General features: G+C 40.0%; 1 protein-coding gene across 7 annotated transcripts in view; it reads left to right on the top strand.

The window, feature by feature from the left end:
* The window catches only part of PTPRZ1 (protein tyrosine phosphatase receptor type Z1), a 213,986-nt gene that overhangs the window by 156,823 nt on the left and 31,046 nt on the right, over window positions 1-26,117 (top strand). For 5 of the 7 annotated variants that reach the window (XM_075599928.1, XM_075599931.1, XM_075599929.1 and 2 more), the window contains 5 exons: window positions 16,399-16,490; window positions 20,448-20,533; window positions 22,864-22,884; window positions 23,040-23,136; window positions 24,012-24,094. In XM_075599928.1, coding sequence (XP_075456043.1) covers window positions 16,399-16,490; window positions 20,448-20,533; window positions 22,864-22,884; window positions 23,040-23,136; window positions 24,012-24,094 — 379 coding nt within the window. The remainder of the gene's footprint in view (window positions 1-16,398; window positions 16,491-20,447; window positions 20,534-22,863; window positions 22,885-23,039; window positions 23,137-24,011; window positions 24,095-26,117) is intronic. The other 2 variants (XM_075599926.1, XM_075599930.1) reach the window with 1 other exon arrangement.

Below are 26,117 nucleotides of genomic sequence, written 5' to 3'. Positions count from 1 at the left end.
GGAGGTTGTGTGCTACCAGGGAGATAGACAAAATGTCAGAAAAAAATGGTTCGTACCTGGAGTGTACTTGCCACTTACAGAAATCCCTAATATAGTGGTGCACTACAGACCATGAAGTATATATAGGCCCAAAGATGCTCACACTGAGTCTGTTAAAATAATTACATTTTATTAAGACCAAATGTCTAATTCATTTTAGTTTTTCTAGATTTTAATTAAAAATTGGTTTCCTTGTTTATTATTCTTTGTATTTAATAGTTAGGAATAAGTAGAAGAAGAACCCAAGTGTAGCACTCGAGCTCACCCTCTGGTGATTTATGTAATAATTAAAACATAATCTTTATTGATCAGCAACCAAATAAAATATAGGGTATTAAAAACGACGAACTGAAGGTGTATTCAGATCCAAATACTGATAGCCGTATAGGCTCAGGATCCTAAATAATAGTGTTTAATAGGATAGTACTAATAACACACTAGACGACAGTCCTTGTAAAGGATCTGTAGGTGAATAGAATCGTACAGGGAATTCCCGTGAGTAAATTGAGTAAACTTTAAATCACTAAGGTGAATAGCTGCATGAACCAGAATAATAACATGGATTGGTTGGATTTACAGTGGCCGGTACATATTTATGGTATCCAGGAACATGTATAGTAATCTACCATAATAAGACCAGCAAGTGATATAATCAGATCTCAGCTAAATCCTCTCAACGTGGCTAAGAGTAGTGGTGCATATAGTTCTGCGCCCTTACTAGGGATAACTTGACCTAAAATGACCTCATGAAGGTCTGCAGCGGTACAGTGCTGTATGTCCTCAGGTAACCTTTAGGGTTGAAACCGGTATCAGAGAAAGTGTGCTTTGTATAACCTAGGTGGTCTGAGGTTAGCACTCGTGGGTGTTAAATATCAACTTATAAGGACATCAGAGGTAAGTAACATTTAGGATGGGTCACGGATGAGGTAGCTGCTAATGATCCCTTAAATCGTACAGATAAGTAACCCGTAGACTGCTGTTAGAGGAATCTCTAGTAACAGCAGTGCTAATCAGCGCAACGGGGTAGTGTATAGCAGTATCCAGGAAACTTATCGTGTATTTAATAGTGCATGGAACCACAGTCCAGCACCTCACGTAAATACCACCAGTGGATCTTTTATTAGCAGTGTCAGGGAGTGACTATTTGTACACCCCACAAAACAGTTTATCAGTAGCTCTGTTACTCATGATCTATATACATCGAATCAGAGCAGTCTTAATGCTAGTGAGGTAGATATTGCCAATTTTTCACGCAACAGGACATCTCAATTTGGCAATATCTACCTCACTATATACTTCGTGGTCTGTTGTGCACCACTATATTAGGGATTTCTGTAAGTGGCAAGTACACTCCAGGTACGAACCATTTTTTTCTGACCTAAGTTTATATGTGCTTATATATGGTCTGGATACCATTATCACAGCGTGTATGCACCATGGTAAATAATAAGTGATACTGTACAAACAGCCATGCTGCCTGCTCCTCACAGGCAATGAAGTATTAAACTTGTAACCACTTGTGTCCTCACAGGGAGACCAAATGTATCTCCATGTAGTAACAGTAACAGCAACAGCTATTAAATACTAAGCGCTTGTGCTCAGAGGGATATCACACATTCAGAGCGCCAGTGGTATTAAATCTAATAAGCTTTAAGTCTTAATCAGATTCAGTGGACCGAGACAGGTATCGTAAAGGTAAGGATACACATTAATGAATCATGCCGTATATACTGAGGGTTGACTTAGAAGACAAGAGTAAAAAGTATCGGTATACAGCCAGTTCACTCGTGGATTCGAAGCCGCCTCATCAGCTGACACCACCATCGTGATGTCACTTAAAACCCCGACGCACATTTCACGTGACGTAGGCACGCTTTTTCACTCCTCCCCCTGACGAGTGCAAATTATGAGGGACTTTTTGTATTCCCCCAGGGGATTATTAAGGTTTATATGCATTGACGTTTTCCCTATATGCACCTTCAATTGTATATTTGACATACTATTTTTATTACTCCGTTGATATTAAGGTTGCGTGGTGAGGTATATATCTTTTGTTTATCACTTTACCCACATATATTCCCAGATAGCTCAAACTCCTACATCCACCACATCAAACACTGATTTTGGCATTAAAAAAATGATGTGGTGGATGTAGGAGTTTGAGCTATCTGGGAATATGTGTGTTAATCAATTTCTGACTGGTAACAGTCTATGGAGGTTAGGTGGCACCTCCCCCCAGAGCTCGCCCCTCCCCACCTTTTTAACTTGGGAGGTTCTTGCAACTTGCTGAATGGACAGGACTCACTGCAGTTCCTTCCCCTCATACAGAGGTAACAGGAATGGTTCACAGTTTTAGGTTAGGACCTGCATTTTTGGTTTACCTTGACATTGTTATGCAGGCTTACGACTCTTTGGCCAAAGGGTTTAACTAAAAAAAACAAGTAATTACTATTATTATTCAAGTATTTAAACTTTATACTCATTACTATATATGTTTTGTCAATTTGTTGTAGCATTGGGCACCCCTGTCTTCTGTTATCACTTTACAAATAAAAAATAATAATAATAATAATAATACAGATTAGGATGTGCTAATGATAGTGTTTTTTAAAATGGACACACTGGTAAAGACATTAAAAGAATGGAATCATTTTTATATACTGTAAATATTTTGGTTATTTGAAATTGCAGCTCTGAAATGCATCGATATTTCAAATGGGCATATTGCCTTTAGCCATCTGTTTGTAACCTAATTCTGGCTGAAACGTATATTTTGAAGATTAATGTAAACTACTATAAAGTGTGTTAAAAAAAAAGAAATGCAAATGCAAAAATCAAGAGTAATAATGTTAATGATGTTTATTAAAGTTACATTTGTTTGTGCATTAGACTTCTCAATGAAGAAACAGATGTAAACTTTTCAAACACTCACCAATCTCACTCCATAGATAGGTTTAGATACAATATTTTAATTCCCTTTTTGTGCTTTCGTTTCTTAACATGCATCAATTTTTACACTGAATGTTACAAACCTTTGTTGTAGAAAAAGACAAAACTGCACAATTGAGTGTACATATTTCATCTTTTAAATGCAGAATTTGACAAGTGTTCAGGACACTGTATCCAATGTATCTTAGTTTGAAAAGCTACACTGGGGTCTTATCAGTAGTTTCACACTTTCTTTACAGAGCTGGCAAGAACTAATGAACTGAATATTTGACTAGTTTTGGTCTAGTATGGATAATCTGTAACCTTCAGGCTGGAATTAGAATTATTGTTGGTTGCTAACTCTATAGTTTAAAATAGAGAAGTATAGATGTATTGCTGTAAGTTGTTGTGATACCATTTACCAAACTGAGAGTTCTCATAGCTGGACTTATTGTGGACAAAGAATTTGAGTCTGTTCATCTGTTTACCTGTTGTTAAAGCCTCAATCCACACTGTTAGATTTATTTTTTCCATTTGATGTATTTTTACATGCGTCTGATGCAGGGGTCAAAATTACCAAGAAAATTTAAATTAAAAAAAGCTCAGTAAAATAAAACCATTATGGCCTCCTGGTTTGGCAGCGATGTTGCGGGTTGCTTTTGGCCTCCAAGTTGACACACAATGGGCAAAAGAGAAAACAAAAATGTTAATATATTAAAGCAGCAATCCTGCCTACGCTTACATTTTTAACGTTTTTTTTTTTTACAGCATAAAACAAAGGGAGAGGGGAGCTGAAGGACATTTAAAAAACAAAAAAAACATTTTTTACATTTCTGGTGTTAAATTTAAATTTCTGGTGTTCTGGTGTTACTGGTGTTAAAACTCCCTTCAGGGAAATCAAATGACCAAATTTTTCATGTTATGTGGGCCTATAGAAAGTTTCAACTTCACCCTTTGCGGATTCACAACTGGGTGTATTTTCTTTTTAATGTTGTACAAATAAAATATTGCTTCTATAAAAGAATACTGACGATATGTTACGGAAACCTATTAAGATTGGAGCATCGCACTTAACATTGTTCCCTGTCAGTGGTGTTAATTAAATACCGGTGGGAAAATAAGACAATAAAAAACAAAGCTTGAGACTACTGTATGTTTGCTCATCTGCAACTTCAACACAAATAACCTGATCACATTTATAAAACTGTCTTTACAAATGAAATATCAAATAGCTGCTGTGTTTTATTTGAGATGCCTGAGATCATCACTTGTTATAATCAATAATGGCTATTACGCGTTAGGGCAGTGGTTCCCAAACTTTTTCGGTTCAAGGCTCCCCAAGGCAATCAGAATTTTTTCAAGGCTCCCCAAGGCGATCCGGATTTTTACGCGGCCACCAAAGTAAAAACAAAGGTGTATATACATACCTAACAGTTGCAGTGCGCAGTTGGTGTCTCTCTCAGACACTCTCACACACTCTCACTCTCTCTCACACACTCTCACTCTCTCTGACCTCACTCTCTCTCTCTCTGACCTCACTGTCTCTCTGACCTCACTCTCTCTCTCTCTCTCTGACCTCACTCTCTCTCTCTCTCTGACCTCACTCACTCTCTCTGACCTCTCTCTCTCTCTGACCTCTCTCTCTCTTTCTCTGACCTCACTCTCTCTTTCTCTGACCTCACTCTCTCTTTCTCTGACCTCACTCTCTCTTTCTCTGACCTCACTCTCTCTCTCTGACCTCACTCTCTCTCTCTGACCTCACTCTCTCTCTCTCTCTCTCAGACCTCACTCTCTCTGACCTCACTCTCTCTCTCTCTGACCTCACTCTCTCTCTCTGACCTCACTCTCTCTCTCTGATCTCACTCTCTCTCTCTGACCTCACTCTCTCTCTCTCTCTCTCTCTCTCTCTCTCTCTCTCTCTCTCTCTCTCTCTCTCTCTCTCTCTCTCTCTCAGACCTCACTATCTCTCTCTCTCTGACCTCACTCTCTCTCTCTCTGGCCTCACTCTCTCTCTGACCTCACTCTCTCTCTCTCTCTCTCTCTGACCTCACTCTCTCTCTGACCTCACTCTCTCTCTCTCTCTCTCTCTGACCTCACTCTCTCTCTCTCTGACCTCACTCTCTCTCTCTCTCTGACCTCACTCTCTCTCTCTCTCTGACCTCACTCTCTCTCTCTGACCTCACTCTCTCTCTCTCTGACCTCACTGTCTCTCTCTCTCTCTCTGACCTCACTGTCTCTCTCTCTCTCTCTCTGACCTCACTGTCTCTCTCTCTCTCTCTCTCAGACCCCACTCTCTCTCTCAGACCTCACTCTCTCTCTCTCTCTCTGACCTCACTCTCTCTCTCTCTGACCTCACTCTCTCTCTCTCTCTCTGACCTCACTCTCTCTCTCTGACCTCACTCTCTCTCTCTCTCTCTCTCTCTCTCTCTCTCTCTGACCTCACTCTCTCTCTCTCTCTGACCTCACTCTCTCTCTCTCTCTCTCTCTCTCTCTCTCTCTCTCTCTCTCTCTCTCTCTCTCTCTCTGACCTCACTCTCTCTCTCTCTCTCTCTCTGACCTCACTCTCTCTCTCTCTCTCTCTCTCTCTGACCTCACTCACTCTCTCTGACCTCACTCTCTCTCTCTCTGACCTCACTCTCTCTCTCTCTGACCTCACTCTCTCTCTGACCTCACTCTCTCTCTCTGACCTCACTCTCTCTCTCTCTGACCTCACTCTCTCTCTCTCTGACCTCACTCTCTGTCTCTCTCTGACCTCACTCTCTGTCTCTCTCTGACCTCACTCTCTGTCTCTCTCTGACCTCACTCTCTCTCTCTCTCTCTGACCTCACTCTCTCTCTCTGACCTCACTCTCTCTCTCTGACCTCACTCTCTCTCTCTCTCTCTGACCTCTCTCTCTCTCTCTGACCTCTCTCTCTCTCTCTCTCTCTCTCTGACCTCACTCTTTCTCTCTCTGACCTCTCTCTCTCTCTCTCTCTCTCTCTCTCTCTCTCTGACCTCACTCTCTCTCTCTCTGACCTCACTCTCTCTCTCTCTCTGACCTCACTCTCTCTCTCTGACCTCACTCTCTCTCTCTGAGCTCTCTCTCTCTCTCTCTCTGACCTCACTCTCTCTCTCTCTGACCTCACTCTCTCTCTCTCTCTGACCTCACTCTCTCTCTGTGACCTCACTCTCTCTCTCTGACCTCACTCTCTCTCTCTGACCTCACTCTCTGTCTCTCTCTGACCTCACTCTCTGTCTCTCTCTGACCTCACTCTCTCTCTCTCTCTGACCTCATTCTCTCTCTCTGACCTCACTCTCTCTCTCTCTGACCTCACTCTCTCTCTGACCTCTCTCTGACCTCTCTCTCTCTCTCTCTCTCTCTCTCTCTCTGACCTCTCTCTCTCTCTCTCTGACCTCTCTCTCTCGCTCTGACCTCTCTCTCTCTCTGACCTCACTCTCTCTCTCTCTGACCTCACTCTCTCTCTGACATCTCTCTCACTCTCTCTCTCTGACCTCTCTCTCTCTCTGACCTCTCTCTCTCTCTCTTTCTCTGACCTCTCTCTCTCTTTCTCTGACCTCACTCTCTCTTTCTCTGACCTCACTCTCTCTCTCTCTGACCTCTCTCTCTCTCTCTCTCTCTGACCTCTCTCTCTCTCTCTCTCTGACCTCACTCTCTCTCTCTGACCTCTCTCTCTCTCTCTCTCTCTCTCTGACCTCACTCTCTCTCTCTGACCTCACTCTCTCTCTCTCTCTGACCTCACTCTCTCTCTGACCTCACTCTCTCTCTCTCTCTCTCTCTGACCTCACTCTCTCTCTCTCTCTGACCTCACTCTCTCTCTCTCTCTGACCTCACTGTCTCTCTCTCTCTCTCTGACCTCACTGTCTCTCTCTCTGACCTCACTGTCTCTCTCTCTCTCTCTCTCTCTCTGACCTCTCTCTCTCTCTATCTCTCTCTCTCTGGCCTCTCTCTCTCTCTCTCTCTCTCTGACCTCTCTCTCTCTGTCTCTCTCTCTCTGACCTCTCTCTCTCTCTCTCTGACCTCTCTCTCTCTCTCTCTGACCTCACTCTCTCTCTCTCTGACCTCACTCTCTCTCTCTCTCTGACCTCACTCTCTCTCTGACATCTCTCTCTCTCTCTCTCTCTGACCTCTCTCTGACCTCTCTCTCTCTCTGGCCTCTCTCTCTCTCTCTCTCTCTCTCTCTCTCTCTCTCTCTCTCTGACCTCTCTCTCTCTCTGACCTCTCTCTCTCTCTGACCTCTCTCTCTCTCTCTGACCTCTCTCTCTCTGACCTCTCTCTCTCAGACACACACACAGACAGACACTCTCTCTCACAGACAGACACTCTCTCTCACAGACAGACACTCTTTCTCACAGACAGACACTCTCTCTCACAGACAGACACTCTCTCTCACAGACAGACACTCACTCTCACAGACAGACAGACACTCTCACAGACAGACAGACAGACACTCTCACAGACAGACAGACACTCTCACAGACAGACAGACACTCTCACAGACAGACAGACACTCTCACAGACAGACAGACACTCTCACAGACAGACAGACACTCTCACAGACAGACAGACAGACAGACACTCTCACAGACAGACAGAAACTCTCACAGACAGACACTCTCACAGACAGACACTCTCACAGACAGACACTCTCACAGACAGACAGACACTCTCACAGACACTCTCACAGACAGACAGACACTCTCACAGACAGACGGACACTCTCTCTCAAAGACAGACGGACACTCTCTCTCACAGACAGACGGACACTCTCTCTCACAGACAGACGGACACTCTCTTTCACAGACAGACACTCTCACTCTCAGACAGACACTTTCACTCTCTCAGACAGACACTTTCACTCTCTCAGACAGACACTCTACCTCTCTCACTCTCTCAGACACACTCTCTCTCACACTCTCTCTCAGGGAGGGAGGAAAGGCATGAGATCCGTGCAGGCAGCTCCCTGCACACAGACACACACACACAAATAAATACACACATAAATACACACACACACATAAATACACACACACACACACACAAATACACACAAATACACACACACAAATAAATACACACACACAAATAAATACACACACACACACACAAATAAATACACACACACACACACACACACACACACATAAATACACACACACAAATACACACACACACACATAAATAAATACACACACACAGATACACACACACACAAATAAATACACACAGATACGGGGGGGTGGGGGAGGGTATGGCTGAACGCCCCTCGGACTCTGCACGGGGGAGGTCAGTGCTGCGGGGGCCTGTGCCACGTGGGGGAGGGCCGGTGTGCTGCGGGGAGGGAGGGCCGGTGTGCTGCGGGGAGGGAGGGGGGTGTGTGAGGCTGCAGTGCTGCTGGGAGACATCTGTCTCCCGGTGCTGCTCCTCCAGCGTGCACACCGGGCCTCCCTCTCTCAGCGTCAGGCACTCAGCGTCGCTGAGCCGGGCTGAGCCGCGCTGAACAGATGTACAAAGCCCCTGCATCTGTAATCAGCACGGCTATAGTTCCTCCGGCCTGGGACATAGACACCTCTGTTTGTAGAATTGTACTTATTTTTTTTAGGATAATTCTTTTCAATTATTAAAAGAATTGTTGGGACTATTATTACTTTACATCTTTATCTCACCAACCTCACAGATCTTTCTTCATCAGAACCCGTCCCATTCTTTCAGAAATTCGCAAAATTGCAAAACATGTTGGAGCGTAGGCCATTTGTTGGTTCACAGATTTGATAATGAGCACTTCTCAATATAGTTGTCCAAATATTCGCAAAAATGTGCTACATTCTATTTCATTCAAATGTGCCAGTATAATTTGCCAACATTTAAATAAAAATCCCTGAAAAACAGGGCATTACTGGCCAATAATGCCCTGGCTGGAAGAGTTGAAGGACCGAGGCAAAGCCGAGGGATTTTAACCTAGCCAGGGCATTATTAGCCAGTAATGCACTGTTCTGAGGGGATTATTACTATTAAAATAAAGTGGTAAATACATTAAAGCACCTCTACTGTATATACACTTACTCTGCAGCTATCTATATCGACACACTGCCACCCCCACTATGTACACACACACACACACACACACACAACACAAACTGCTGCTACACACAAACGCTGTAGCTACATCCAAACACTGCGGCTGCTGCTGCTACACACACATACATTACAACAGCACCACACTCACTGCAGCTCTACACACAAGCTGCAGCCACACACACACACAAAGTCTGCAGCATACAAACACACAAATTCTGCAGCAGACACACACACAGAAACTCTGCAGCTACACACACACGCAAACACACACACACTCTGCAGCAGCCATACACACACACACAAACTCTGCAGCTACACACACCCACAGACTCTCTGCAGCTACACACACAAACTCTGCAGCAGACATACACACACATTCTGCAGCAAACACACACACACACACACACACAAACTGCAGCAGACACACACACACACACACACACAAACTCTGCAGCAGACACACAACTCTGCAGCAGACACACACATACAACTCTGCAGCAGACACACACACACAAACTCTGCAGCAGACACACAACTCTGCAGCAGACACACACACACTAGATAGACAGAAGCTGCAGTTACAAACAAACAAACAAACACTGCAGACGGACACTTACTTTTCAGCTACAAACACACGCTCTCCCTCCTCTGTCAACTGTGTTAGTGGATCTGTGTTCACGGAGAGAGGGGGAGGAGTCATTGCCTGGCTGCTGCTTCCTCACAAATCCCCTGCTCTCTCTGACTGCTGTTCCTGCCTCCTGACCAATCCCCTGCCCTGTCTCAGAGCTGTTCTGACTAAAGGAAAAGCTGATTGTCTAGAAATAAACACTTTGCAAGCTTGCAAATTTTTTGGCCAATCAAAGAGCAGGGATTTCAATAATGCCCGGAATTTTACAGTTTTAGCCTATAATCTGCAATAATCTTTAACTGACCTATAGTCTTCTAGTCTTCTGGAGAAGTTCAGTATTTTTGCCAATCTTTCCCCAGCTGCATATAATCAAAATTCGCTGCATTTGTGAATGTGCTCAAAAGTTTTATGAGTAGCCTCACGCACGCTTTTGAAAGCTGCATTTGTCTTGCTGATATTTTAAAGTTTGGTAAAAGATGTTATTAAAAAGTATTTCAATCTGTTGTTGATTGATGGGAACTACATCTGTGAGCTTTAAACAGTTGTCGTTTTCATTTATTTTAATTGAGTGATTATTAGAAGACAGGTATTAACACTTAGCACAATCATTATGTTCTTCACCTCTTATACTGAACAGATGGAACACCTATGATGTCTCTACCTACATGTTTGAAACAATAAATTTCTCAAGAACCAGATGTTATACATCACATTTATATAGTTGCATCTTAATTATGTTTTTTTTTTTTTTTTTTTTTTAAACACAGACACAAGTCATCTTTGAATAACACATATATAAATATAGTTAACTTCGTATCTGTTGGGTTGTTTAGTAATTGGTCTATAGAAAAGTATAGATAATGGCGAATGACAAATCTTCAATTAGTTGACCCACAAACATTTTAAGATATTACTTCAAACATGTATTTCCATGCAATAACAAATTGAACTAGTGGTAATTATATTTTGCATAAGTTAAAACCAGACCATTGGTGCTTCATAAAAAAAACTAGACAAGTATATAAATATTTAAATCATTTTGGAAGGTCTATCCCAACAAAGGTTGTACATATTGTGACCCGGAGTTTACAGAGATTTTATTGCCCTTATCATTGTCTTCTTTCCCTTATAATTGTCCCTGAGACATGAAGTTGGTATCTGTAATGCAAAGATTCTGGATTCAGCCAACAACTTGCACACTCAGAGTCAGTAAACAGTCTTAGAGATGTAATCAAACATGGGGTTTTACTTAGCTTCAGCTGTGTTCTCAGTTACTGCTTGCAAAGCTAAATAGCAACAGGAAAAGCGCTCTGAACATCCGGGGAAGCTCATCAGTCTAGAGTCTAGACTGATCCCGAGAGAGTGAGAGGAATTCTTGGCGTGACATCTGCACGGTGCATGAAGAAGCTCTGGCACTATCCCAGCCTTGGCTCTTATTTATAGCATATATTTTAGGCTTCCTCCAATCAGTGCTGAGTGTTGTAGCAAAAAAATGCATAATTAAGGAAACTGCAGTGTCACACTTCCTTTGTTTTAAACTCTATATATGGCAAACGCGATTCCCTTTTCCCCAGGATTTTCCCTGCCTCTGTTTTTCCTTTTCTACCGTTCCCCTTCCCTGTTTTTTCCCGCTCCCTCCTTGTCACATACACTACACACTTTTGGGTTACTTACACCCCTTTGTGGGTTGTGTTCTAATTGCAGATTAAATCAGTTTGGCTTATTCCATTTTTCACTGGTCATTGTGAGTGCTGGTAACATAATTTTGTGTTTACTGATTGTGTGGAGGAAATAGGGTTCCTCCTTGTTCTACGTTGCACTATTTATCTTATCTTAGCCCCATTGACTCCCATTTAACATTTGGGATGCACATTGATACCCTGACATCCAAAACCTATGCCAAACTAGGTGTACTTTACATGAACAAATCCTCCCAAAGTCTGCTGGTCAGAAAGCGTATCACACAGCAGATGCTAATGCCAATTATCGACTATTGGGACATAGTATACGGCTTGGGACCCTAAACCCACCTTGGCAAACTTAATACCCTCTACAATTCAATATGCTGTTTTGTTCTCCAATGCAACTACAACACACATCACTGCGAAATGCTCAAAGAACTAGATTGGTCATCACTTGAGTCTAGGCGCAATGTTCATCTCTCCTGTCTTGCATTCAAATACTTTCTGGGCAAGCTCCTCACCCCTACCACATGCAGCACTTATCATGTGAGATCTGACTCCAAAAGACTGTTCATGGTCCCAAAGTTCAGCAAAGTATCCGGCTGCTCCTCCTTCTCTTACCGTGCACCCCCAAACTGGAACAACCTACCGGAGACTCTCACAGCCACCACCACTCTAAGTTCTTTCAAAACTAAAGCTCTCACATTTTCATGTGGTCTGTAACTGTTACATACGTCTATAATATATATTATCTCTAACTGTGCATGCAATGTCTTGTATATAATGTATACCCTGTTCACTTATCTAACTATGTATTGGTAACCATGTATTATTTGTCATCTTAACTCTATGCCCAGGACATACCTGAAAACAAGAGGTAACTCTCAATGAATTACTGCCTGGTAAAACATTTTATATTAAATAATTTGAGTGTTGTCTATTTTTGTGTTTGGTTACACAGTGAGTATAGTGTGTTTATTTACTTACCTCGGATTATATAAAGATGTTTGATAAAATAATGTATGTTAGTGAGGTGTACGTACAACTTGTACATGTTTTCCTGTATGGTTTGGCTCTCTTTGGTTATCCCAGACTATAGGGATATAATGTTATTTTATATATATATTTATATTTTTGTATTCTCTGGATTATACCAAAGCTTTGTCAGGCAGGGGTTAATGATTGTAGATTAGTTTGATAGACAGCATGTTACAATTGTGTATAATTGTGTGTTAGGGTTATTTGGCCACTAGTACTGTGAGGATGAGTGTTATACAAACACATTGTGGTACTGTAGTTGCATAGTACGTCATTGCATGTAACAATGAAGTCGTGGGACTGCTACTCTCTACAGCCATTGATCTTGACTGAATACGGGCATGATGCTTGCTAAACATTGCACAAATGTAAAATATTTATTTTTTACCAGTAAAATACTATGGGGCCTATGCTATAAGCGTCGATAAGTCACTTATCAAGCACTTCTCAGCCAAAATGCCTACTGCTATTCAGTAAGCCTCAATAAGCTAGCAATAAAGGCATGAATCGCCAAAAATTTCAGCCATCATAAAAAAATCGCCGGGTGAGCGGCGATAAGTCACCTTTGGCCAAAGCGTCTTAAGCCTGCTGCCACTTACAAGGCATGACGAAGCAGGTCCTAACACTGGTCTCAGTTGCTTATGGGAGGGTAGTGGCCCCTCCCCCCCAAGGTTTAAGCTTGCACCACCCCACTTTCCAAGTTGGCAGGTCAGTTTCATTTTGCCAGGTTACGACAGATCCAATGTGATCATTCTTCCTGTAATTATACAGGTAAATAAGAATTTTAACCCAGGTGAGTGTTAGGACCTGCTTCGGTCATGCCTTGTAAGTGGCAGCAGGCTTAAGATGCTTTGGCCAAAGGGTCCCACTATGAGAGCACGCAGATCAATGGACCACAGATAACTAGTTAGGCACACCTAGAGGAACCTAGTAGCTAGGAGTGGGGACGTACTCAGGTAGAGAAGTGAACATAAAAAACAATTTATTTGGGAGACTTACTCTCAGATTAAAATAAAGTGCATAAGGCCCCAAGAATAGGAAGAGCTAAGCATGACAATAGAGCGAATTAAAATAAGGGCAGAAGGACTAAGGGAATGGTGGGATGGCTCTCAAGGAATGCCTTCCTTACCCTAAAAAAGGGTTCAGAGTTTGTGATCGGAACACAGTAGCCTCCCTCTGTATGGAGGAACGCTTTCATTATACTTATCTGAGAGCCTTTCCTCCCGTTTTTAATGAACAGCAGAGACTACTGGTTCATGTATTTATACAGCACGCTATGCACTACAATTAGTATCATGCTCCTATGAGCATTAACCAGTACCACCTGTTTGTTTGGCAGAAGGACTATTTTTTGGCTTATTTAGCTCACATACTTACAAGCAATCTGTGAACCTGGGTTGCATTACATGGTACATCCGTGCTATTTAAACACTATATGTGATCAAGGTCAAACGAGACATTGAGCTGACCATATCTGGGTCAACTCTTAATACAGACCTGTATATAGTGATCTGTCTACATAGGTTAGCACATCTACTGACTACTTTAGTCTTTTGGTCATACGAGATCTTGATCTAACCATACTAAGGCTAGCCTTTGATCCAGATCATTAAGCTTAGGTGACTATGCTATTTATTTTCCCGCTGTACCTACATATGTAGGGGGTGTGTGGGGGTCTACCCTGTATGGCTATCACTCGCCTTATACCACACTGTGACTCGATATTCTCATGAAGACTGACGTGGAACGCTGTGGGGTCTAAGGGTAACCTTACCTGGCTATCCGTCTACCCTGACCTACACTATCAGTTCCACATGGATTCTTTAATATTTGGTATATATCCACCACTTCCCCTTGCTATATTAGGGATATTTATTTCCTCAGATCACCCCACTATCCAGACCTACATTGCTGATACTATCAGCCATTCCAACAGTACAACTGATCTTGTTCAGCCTACATCCAGATAGTCACATTAGGTATTCAGACTTCTATTTATAGCCAATACTATAGGCAGTGTGGATAGTGAGAACTTCACTCACTAGCACCGGGATTACCCATACCATATAGACGCACTATCCATCCTATATATAGGGCCCTCCTATTGATATTGTTCAGCAACTCTGAACCCTTTTTTAGGGTAAGGAAGGCATCCCTTGTGAGCCATCCCACCTACCCTTAGTCCTTCTGCTCTTATTTTAATTTGCTCCATTGTCAAGCTTAGCCCTTCCTATTCTTGGGGCCTTATGCACATTATTTTAATCTGAGAGTAAGTCTCTCTAATAAATTGTTTTTTATGTTCACTTCACTACCCAAGTACATCCCCACTCCTAGCTACTAGATTCCTCTAGGTGTGTCTAACTAGTTATCTGTGGTCCATTGATCTGAGTGCTCTCATAGTGGGGTTCCTTGTTTCTTCTGTTGTTCTCTAGAGTTATCACCCCAGATCGCAGCACCTCTCACAATCCTACTATCATTTATCAGTAGCGAGGGTTCCTTCTCCCCACCCCCCCCCCCTCCTTTCCCTGGTATATTATTAAAATAAATTGCAATTGTATTTATTCCATTACATGTACTTTATGTTAAACACATTCTCATTGAAAAAACAACAGCTTTAAACTTTGGTAAAATATGACTGTTTTTTTGTAATTACACTGTAAAATGTGCATGTTAGTTGGCCCAACAATGCATAATAGAGATGGGCGAATCAACGCAAATCTGTTTCCCTGATTTTCTTGCATCCCCCCTCGACCCCTCCCCCCTCCACCCCCCCAAAATCTGTTTTGCGGTGTAAAATTTAGTCTGTATTAATCCGCGCGGATTCATCAAAAACCAACGTTGGATACAATTCGTTGACGGATTTGTAGACCAATCTGCAGTCTTAGCTACTCATTGGCGGATTCAGCTACTCATTGGCGGATTCAGCTACTCATTGTCGGATTCTTAAAAATCCATCAACGGATTGCTGAATGCACGGAGTGTATTGGCAAAAATCATGTTTAAAATCCGCAAACCGCGAATCGCCCTTTTTGAGGTTGATCTGCTGAAATCCGCAGACCAAAGGATCCAGCCAATCCACTGCAAATACAAATCTGCCCCCAAAATGTGCCTATCTCTAATGGTGAACACACTAGAACTTAGCATAATAATATTAGTTATCTAGCCCTCATTGACTTGCCGCTCATGAATGTCACATAAGATGATAATTTTGTCACACCTCCTTTTATAGTTGGCCAAATGCAAACATGGCAAACGACCCAAATCAACGAGTCATCGGCATGTTGAATAATCTTCTAATTTCTGACAATGTCTTGCAATATTTTAAGCCTGTATGGGCTGATTTATCTGTTCATCAGTGGTGTGCACCTACCAGATGTTAAGCTATATTTCCATTTTGCAGAATTAGACTAGATCCAGATAGCATTGTTAATTGTGGTTATGGGACCTCTAATTATTTTTCTGATTGGAAACCTAAACTATGTTGATAGCATTCACATCTGTTGGGAGACTCACTTTCCCTGCATTCTTCCTCCCTGTATATGAGCTCTGACTACACCCCATATCCAATATGATGCTGTTTTGTTACCTCATCACATATGGTGCCTCAGTGAGTACTCTTTCTTCCTTAGTTATAACAGGCTGTTTTTACGGCAATTAAAAAGGGTCTGATTATCTGCCACGGTACTCTGTACTAAATAAATAGCTTGAATATTACCTCTCACTAGACTTGAATAGTGCATGTTAACAATTGCCTGTCAGCATGTGTGATAGTTGCTCTCTCTTCTGCAAATGGCACAGGTAAAATAAAAATAAAAATCTACTATAATATACAGAATCACAGATATTTATTGTATTGTATTTAAGTCCTACAGTACTTGTTTGTCTTGCATTAACTTTGCCAAATCTACTTTTATGTATTAAGAAAACACCTTCTATTCTGATAAATGGGTTATTTTGGTGCGGATGTGTATTTGGATCTACAGTCTGTACTTCTTGTGGTTTTTCAGGAAATGTTTTCAGACTGCGCATTTTTATTTAGAAGATAATACATCACCGCGGGTTATTTCCAGTCCACCGGCACCAGTTTTCCCAGTTTCAGGTAATGTATTTGAAACGTATTGTTATTATTCTGTATTTAAGATGTTATATTTTGCAATGTGGCAATGTCATTTTGGAATGTGAAACAGGACAACAGTAATTTAGAATAATTTGATATGTCGATAAATGTTACTGATAATGTGGTAACAGTTTACAATGCTCAAAATTCAGATATTTAAGTAAAAAATAACGTTTTTTTATTTAAGGACAGTATATCAGTATATAGAAGATAAACAGTTGTAAATGAGTTTATACATGTAATCTTCAGCAGTGAATGCAATGTATATGCTAATATTTGATTAATAAAAGTATATGACACCAATCTCTATGTAACCTGCCATACAATTAATGTGCTGTATACTTGTCAGCATATTATATTAGCATGTATATGAAATAAGTGCTGGGTTATGTAACTATTTGAATACCATTTGTTTGTAATGGCGGTCATGGAATATGCTAATCAGGAAATCTGAGTATATTAAATAATCAATTTAAATAAGAAAAATCTTTTCTATAAATAGTATGACATAATTTAACTTTTATAGTTGAAAATGATTCTTTCCAGGTTTTGAAGAATAGACTAAGTTATGTTTTATTATATAGTGTTCTCTTCTTATGTTGTATGGCATATATATATATATATATATATATATATATATATATATATATATATATAATGAGGTAAAGGTTGCGAAGCCTGGTTTGTGGTAAATTCTAACTAAGAAAATAGCTTCTGTATAAAAATAATGCATTAGGATGTGTACCTTTGAGAGTACTGAAGCCTATTTAATGATTGATCACACACTTGTAAAGTGCAGTTTCTCGGCTCTGTTTGCCTTTCATTCACCATCTTATCAGACTTGTAAACTGCTTTGCTGTGCTAAATATTCCTCTTTTCATTCATGGCAGAGTTAGCACCTGTTAGAGGGCATGATAGGGTAATGTGGTAAATGACACTTTTCTTAATTACAGTCTAATAGATTGAATTACTCTTTTTTTGTTCATGCCAGTGCTTTATCGCACTTTAGGGCCCAGAATTATTAAGCAGTGCTATGCCATGACACAACTTCTTGTACAGAAAGACATCATATAGCCTTTTAAAGTGAATGTCCATGAAGAATGTTCTGGCCCCAGAAGGTATCTTAAAGAGAAAAACAACAACAAAAAAACCAAAGGATTATACTTTTAAACCAAGTAGGGCTTTTGCTGGATTAGGAAATAGAGGGAGTATACAGTAAATTACTCTATTTTGGAGGTAAATAAGTAAATGGACCCCTTACTAAGTAGGGCTTTCTCTCTCCAGGGCGGTGTCTGAACTTTAGGAAAAAAAATGTTTTTTAACATTTTTTACATTTTGTTATTTTTCAAACGTTTTTGAACTTCGGCAATATCGCAAAAGTATAAAAATGTAATTTGTATAGTGATGTTTTTTCATGTATAGTGCTAGTGACAGTATGCAGTGCATATCATTTTTTTTGTTCCTGAGGCACAGGGAGATAAAGTGAGTGACTTGCCAAGGTCACAGGGAGCGAGATTGGGATTTGAACCAGGCTCCCCTGCTGTAAACTCAGTGTCATTGTTATCAGCGTCAGAGTCAGTGTCACTGATCCACTTATTCAGCCCCATTCATTATTTGAATTGGAACTATGGTGGAAAATCTGCCCATCTCTAGTGCATTTTGCCATAGCGCCAATTGGGAAACACGGGTCTGTATCTGTGTTTTTAGAATGTACTATCTTTACTATTTTTCATTGGATTTATGTATTTGATTCCATTTCTGCTAGAGTGTACTGCAGTCAGTCAAATAGAAAGACTTTTTTCTATTTTATATTGAAGCCAATTTCTTTAAAATCATATATATATATATATATATATATATATATATATATATATATATATATATATATATATATATATATATATATATGTATATAGTTTATGCTTCAACAACAAAATACATAGTCATTCCAGAATCACATCTGAAGTACTGCAAAATGTACATTTGTAATCAATATTTAATTGTTAACATTGAACAATTATTCCCTACAATAAGTATGGTTTCTTAACTGAGCAAATCCACCCCCTTTTTTGTTTAGCTATTATTGCATATTACTGTATTTGGAACTAATTATAAAACATACACCTGCTGCCAGATGCTGTCTTTTACGTGTGAAGGTGGAATGGCACATATGTGCAGTTTTTTTCTAGGCTTGGCTAGATAATTCAATTTTAGTATTCAGTTCCTCTCGTCTATGAAAAAGAACAGATGGATCCTAATATAATATCAAACAAATTCTTGTTAACTGGAGCCCAAGTTATTAGATGGTCTAAATGGTGAACATCTGTTGATGTAAATAACAGTTTCTACTTCAATACTTTTGATGTTGCCTTGTCAAATAAAACACTTGTTAATTTACATGGTGTAAAATGGTATTTAGTCCACTCAAAGCTCTTCAAAGTCTGTTTTAAGGTGTAGTACAGCAAAAATGTATGTGAAATAAAAAGAACTACAAATAATGTTTGAAATATTCAGCACTGTTTTTCAAAAATAAAAACGACATAGTCAATAGACAGAGAAATAATTACTTTTATTAAAGAAAATAACAACAATTTTACCTTCCCCCACCCCCCAAAACAAAAACTTAACCCCATTGCTGCCAAAGGGACCTTGCAAGAAATGTATTGCAGGACTCTGTGGCAGTAAAAGGGTTGACAGACACAAGCAGATTTCTCTGGAAGGTTGCAGCATAATAATGGTAGGAAGAATCTATTTAATTATATTACATTCAGAATGTGTGCTTCAAAATATAGTTCCACCGATACTGCTGGTGAGAGACTGTGGGATTTCCACTCGTACTTCGCTTGTGTTTAAAAATGTGTTACATGGTTCGATTCAGGCATCCCAATGAATTTCGAAGTTTGTGAAGTTCGGGCTGCAAACCTATCCGGTCCTTCACAATTAGATGCTTTTTCCCACTTCTCCTGGCTTTGATCACAGTCTTTTGTTTGAGTAATTTCATATACTGTACTGCAGTTTATTTCTTTCAACAAGTCAACCTCACTGTTAATATCACAAAACTCAACTGTAGTGAGATTCATGCCACCTGAGCAGCATTTAAACATATCCCCTTCTTTTGTAAATGCTATGGTAAATAAATGAGACATGTACAGTATATGAGTAAGGAGGAACGTCGACTTTTCAATACACAATTAAAAAAAAAATCATAAAGACTGGTGTGCTATTCTATTTTTGTTTTTTTTGGGGTTAGATGTTTACAGTAGCAGGATTGCATTGAATGTGCACCCAAAGTTCCAGTTGGTACAAATTAAACAAATATTTGTAATACCCCCGACCTAGAAAATGTATAGATTTGCTATCAAATATCAAGAAGTGCAATGTAAAGGATAATATTTTAGAAACCTGTTTTCTGCCAATGTTCTCCTGTATATTTTGGAAAGTTGTTTGAGAATTTCGGAAAAACAAAACCAGGGATTTGGATATTTTGGGACATAGAATAAAAAAATGTGCTATTTATTTAAACAATATCCCACACATAAGCCATATTTATTAATACAGAGTATACAGTAAATATGATATTCCCACCAGTGTGTATGACGAAGTGCAGCTGGGATCTTCTGACTTCTAGATCATCCATAAATGAGACAAACCCATAAATGTGTGAATGTGGTACTGAAATATGAACTCCAACATAAATTATACAGGTATAAAACATTCTAAGAGCTGTGTGATAGTTGAAGCACAAACAGGTTTAGTGTATACATGACAAAGAGGTATTAGACCATCACAGTGTACTACTGAATATACTATACCTGTATACCTGTTTGCGAAAAAAAAGATTCCCAAGTTTGGCTGAATGAAGAATACTGATTGATAAATACAATAATCCTGGTTTATATTTTTCATAAAACAATCCATGTATTTTGTTTCCTATCAAAGATGATATCGGAGCAATTCCTTTAAAGCAGTTCCCTAGACATGTTGGAGATCTACATGCAAGAAATGGGTTTACTGAAGAATTTGAGGTATGCACTGTCGAAGGAGTAAAAAGCTGTAGGCTCCTTTAAGTACATTATATGACCACACAGCATTTTCTGGACTATATTCAGCTTCTTACTGTTATACATTTATACATTACATTCATAAAAATGCAAAATTTCTTTGCAAATACCAACTTAGTAAGCCTTAAGTGTAAGGTGATTTATGCATAGGCACATCAGGTAAGGTACCTTTTTTGTTTAAAACTTTTTTTAGTACAGGTATAATGTAATTCATTGGAACGATTGTGGAAATCAGCTACAAATGTCACCATATTGGACAAAATAGCTATAGTAACAACAATATCAACAGGAAATGGCACGTCAAGTAGCCATAAACATTTACCCAATACCCATCTATGTACATAAACACATATTTCAAGTGTGTACAATACATATGTTGCTAAAGTTATTGCAACCTTTAGCGCACGCCCATGGGGGAAATAGCACATTAGCACACAGCTGATTCCTGCTGTTGTATTGTGTGTATGTCCTGGTGCAACTCTCCACAGGTAGCAATAACATTGGCTACATCGGTATGCCCGTGTTAAAGAAACTTTATGGGCTCGCCATGTCATTAATGCCCATCTTGTGCTTCATCATACGAAAATGTGTTGTATTTTGTTTATAGACGACTGAAGGTGATCAGATGAGGCGCAAAAAAACAAAGAGTGGTCACTATTCTTAAAGTGAATAAATATTTAACTCTATTTTATTCACACCTCTGTATTTTATAAAGTGACTGTGTAAATACAGTACAAATATAAAGTTGAAACTCCTTGCTCGAACCTTCTGGTGGGGCCTGTCTTCACTGGTCCCAAACGTAGGAATATTTTCTCACAATCCAGGGGGAGCATGTATATAGAGAGAGACAACAACACAAAGTTCTAAGTGTAGATGTATTGTAATGATGGGGAAATGACAGGTCTGTAACTTGGCTCTATGTTCTGCCTACTCACAAGATGTAAGTGGTTTTCAGGCACATATCACAATGCTGTGGTAATCTGTAGTCTGTATGTCAGGAAAAACTGTATCTCCCAGTAGTATCAGGAAAGATGCATTTGTTTATATTCCATGCTGAAAAATATACATGATATCAGCGGGTTCTATAGTATAACCCCCCCTCCAACTTCCCCCACAAATACTAATATGTTTTGCTTCTGTTTCTAAATCACTTACTGCACAAAGTGGTAAGAAAGAGTTATGCAAAGTAATTCAAAAACAATATTAGTGATATCATTTGAATTGTAAAGATTGGTGATAGGGCCTGACCCTGTATCTCTTGACACCATTCACTGAAGTCAATTGCAAAAACATTGCAACAGGAGGAAGCTACAACCTCTATATTAATGAACAATTAGTTAACTGAAGAATAACTAAGGCAGCTTGATAAAATTAAAGTAATTAAGGCACTTGGCCCTGATAGCTCCTTAAGAACTCTTGGATGTATGCTAAGTTCAGTAATAACCAAACCATTACATTTAATATTCAAGGACTCCGTTTCCACAGGCTCAGTATCACAAGACTGGCGTAAAGCAGACGTGGTCCCTATACAGTAGGGCCCCGCTTCTCGGCGATCCGCCAGTACGGCGGTACTTTTGCCCAACTGCAGCCATGTTACCGCGCATGCGCAGAAGGTACCGCCAACACCGCGCATGCGCAGAAAGTACCGCCGACTCAGCACATACGCAGAATGCTGCATTCTGGGACGGAGGAGAAGGGAGGAGGGACGGGAAATCGCCGTTGACCATAGCATTTTTTTGTGCAGAGCGCACAAATGCTATATTCCGCTTTTTGGCGGGGCCTGGTACCTAACTCAGGAGCCCATCTGTATTTTTAAAAAAAGGGCTAGATCACAACCAGAGAATTATAGACCTGTAAGCCTGACCTCATTAGTGGGGAAGCTACTGGAATGGTTAGTATGGGATAATATTCAGGAATACCTAATCAATAGCAAAATTATTAAAAACAATGATGCAGTGTCAGCTTCCTGTGAGCATGGTTAAGTCACTTTATCTCCCTGTGCCTAGGGCACCAAAGTTAGATTGTGAGCTCATCAGTTGAGGCCTATAAAATTATATGTACAACACTTCCTACCACGTGCTATATTGTAATTCTGAACCTCTTTGAGTGTGAGAAAATCACTATATGAAATAAAGTTGTTGTTATTACATAATGGACATAATTTCACATTCTTTTGCTTTATAACATGATCATAATAAGTTGTATTTTATTTAAATATTTTCTAATCATTTTCCCATTGGTTTGCATTGTAAAATTTATTTTTATATTTTTTTTTTATTCATTCCCCTTATTAGACACTGAAAGAGTTTTACCAGGTAAGAATGTTTCACTGCAATTTTTAAAATAGTTATTATTTGTAATAATTGAATATTTGGTCATGTATTATAAATCCCAGTAGATAATGCATACCTCTTATATCTGACTATGCTTCTGAACTCATACCTGCAAAAACCTTTTGTGGCATTTTCAGGAGATTCAAACCTGCACGGTTGATTTAGGCATAACATCTGACAACTCCAACCATCCAGACAACAAGAATAAGAATCGATACATTAACATTGTTGCATGTAAGTACGTTAATTAACTCTTTTAACTCTTTTTGACTCATATATTTGTTTCACATCATTTCAATTTATCGCTGTTATACAGTAGATGCAAATATTTCGGAAGATAAAATGGGTACGTGTTTTTAGTTCCGAAGTTCAAGATCATTTCATCACAGTTTTATTTTACACTGAGCGTACATATGAATTTTCATTTGTTGTAGTCAAGCCCGACAACAGGTTTGACCTGGGCCCCAGGAAAGAAGGACAGTTGCTGCCAGAGTTGCTGAGAGGGGTGGAGGTCTCACCAGAGTTGCAGAGAGCGGTGGAGGTTCCACCAGAGTTGCAGAGAGCGGTGGAGGTTCCACCAGAGTTGCTGAGCGGGGTGGAGGTGCCGCCAGAGTTGTTGAGAGGGGTGGAAGTGCCCCCGGAATTGTTCAGAGGGGCGGAGGTGCCGCCAGAGTTGTTGAGGTGTCGCCAGAGTTGTTGAGCGGGGGGAAGGTGCTTCCAAAGTTGTGGGGTGGAGGTGCCATCAGAGTTGATAAGTGATGTGGATGGTGCCACCAGTTGATGAGTGGGGAGGGGAGCGAGAGTTGTATTTGTCATTGCAAATGTAATTTCACCCTGCATAAAATTGGTAGGATTACCATTCTCAGAGATAAATTACTTCCCACATGTTCATGACAATGACAAAGGGTATTACTTGAATGTAATTGCACTGATTATTGTGGCTATATGGCTGTTTTGACTGTGCTCATCAAAGTAAAATGTATATTTACTAAGCTTGGCAAGTCATTTCATCATGTCTAATGATGGGGGAATGGAGGAAAACGAAGCAGATATACATTTCCAAATCCAGTGCGTTAATAGTTTGTGATTTATTGTCATTTTGCTTGTAGATGATCACAGCAGAGTTAAACTTTCACAACTTGCAGAGAAAGAGGGAAAGGCGACTGATTACATTAATGCAAATTATGTTGATGTAAGTATATATTTGTGTTTTCCTAACTAATTTTGTTGTCAACGTAGTTAGTCACTTAAATTATTTTATATTGTTTATATTAATATTTATACATACTTTGAAGAAGGCATTTGCAGTGAATTGCAGTGCAGTGTATTTCAGACGGCTGTGTGGGGACTTGTGTAGCTATGAATTCATTATTACATATGAATTGTCATCTGAATCTGCTTTATTTAATCAGATGATTTTGTATGTCCTGTATGGACCAGGAATATGTTGGTTGCAGGAGTATTCGTTACTAATTTACAGCATTTTTGGGAGCTTAAGATGACCACTGGAAAAAAAGCTGCCATTGAGCCAGTTAGTGATTGTTAGATAAAATCACTGTTCCAGATTGGCTCGCAGGCATAAAGTTGCCCAAGAACCATCTCAGAAGTGGTCAAATGGAAAGCAAAGTAATACCTTACGTTTCAAGAGGAATACATTTGAAGCATGTTTATTAAACTGTGATGCTTTAAAAAACAACTTAAATATTTCGTTATATGTTAAAAAATAAATAAATAGCTCCTCCTAATCTTACCAATAAACACATGTCAGTAACAGGGTAAAGAATTTTTTTAATTGCTTGAATTCTGCCTTTAAATACTAAGCAGTCTGTTGAAAGCCAGAAGTAGAACTTTACGAACAAGAACTTTCTGAATTGCTTCAGCATATACTATTTGCCATGTAATGTAATAACTGGGTGTCTTTTAGCTAATGACTCGACAAGAAGAGTGGATGCGTGTCTGTTACTAATCTATTTAAATAAGCCCAAATGGGTGTACACTAATCAGTGTCCAATTTAGATTTGAATTAACGGTTGTTCTTAATTTAAGACACTAAATTATTTGCCTATAGAGACCAGCTGCTATTCAGATTAAACTACAAGAACTACAAGGCCCCTTCCACGGACACCTAATAACCCATTCATTTGAATGGGCCGTAAAAGGCCATATTTACTAAGCCTAGCTGGACAGTATGTTGTGGTGTAGCACTGCTTAGTTTATGTGGCCAATAATGCAGGGGACAATTGTAAAACATAGTGTAAGTGCATCAACCATAAAAGTAAATGTGAGAAATGAGTCCTCATCCTGAAGAGTTTATAATGTAAGTGGTATGTACAGTAGGGAGATAGACAGAGTCAGAAGGAGTACATTGAACAATGTATAGTACATGATGTACAATTGAGTGCATTAAATAGGAGGATAAGTGCCTATCCAGTAGTCCATATAGTTACAGAGCTATGGGAATGGTTCCTTATACAGATGAGTTTTTAGATGAGCTGAAGTTAGAGAGGAAGATGCTTGTGGAAAAGGAGGTGATGTGAGTTCCAAAGGAAGGAGGAGGTGAGGTGTGAGAGTTCCAAATGAAGGAGGGAGTGAGGTGTAAGAGTTCCAAATGAAGGAGGAGGTGAGGTGTAAGAGTTCCAAAGGAAGGAGGAAGTGTGAGAGTTCCAAAGGAAGGAGGAAGTGTGAGAGTTCCAAAGGAAGGTGAGGTGTGAGAGTTCCAGAGGAAGGAGGAGGTCAGGTGTGAAAGTTCAAAAGGAAGGAGGAAGTGTGAGAGTTCCAAAGGAAGGAGGAAGTGTGAGAGTTCCAAAGGAAGGTGAGGTGTGAGAGTTCCAGAGGAAGGAGGAGGTCAGGTGTGAAAGTTCAAAAGGAAGGAGGAAGTGTGAGAGTTCCAAAGGAAGGAGGAGGTGTGTGAGTTCCAAAGGAAGAAGGAGGTGTGAGAGTTCTAAAGGAAGGGTGAGAGTTCTAAAGGAAGGAGGAAGTGTGAGAGTTCCACAGGAAGGAGAGGGTGAGGTATGAGATTTCCAAAGGAAGGAGGAAGTGTGAGAGTTCCAAAGGAAGGAGAAAGTGAGGTGTAAGAGTTCCAAAGGAAGGAGGAAGTGTGAGAGTTCCAAAGGAAGGAGAAAGTGAGGTGTAAGAGTTCCAAAGGAAGGAGGAAGTGTGAGAGTTCCAAAGGAAGGAGAAAGTGAGGTGTAAGAGTTCCAAAGGAAGGCGGAAGT

The sequence above is a fragment of the Ascaphus truei genome, chromosome 5 (genome assembly GCF_040206685.1).
Source record: "Ascaphus truei isolate aAscTru1 chromosome 5, aAscTru1.hap1, whole genome shotgun sequence".
NCBI classification, from domain to species: Eukaryota; Metazoa; Chordata; class Amphibia; order Anura; family Ascaphidae; genus Ascaphus; species Ascaphus truei.
This window is presented reverse-complemented; position numbering and strand designations above follow the sequence as displayed.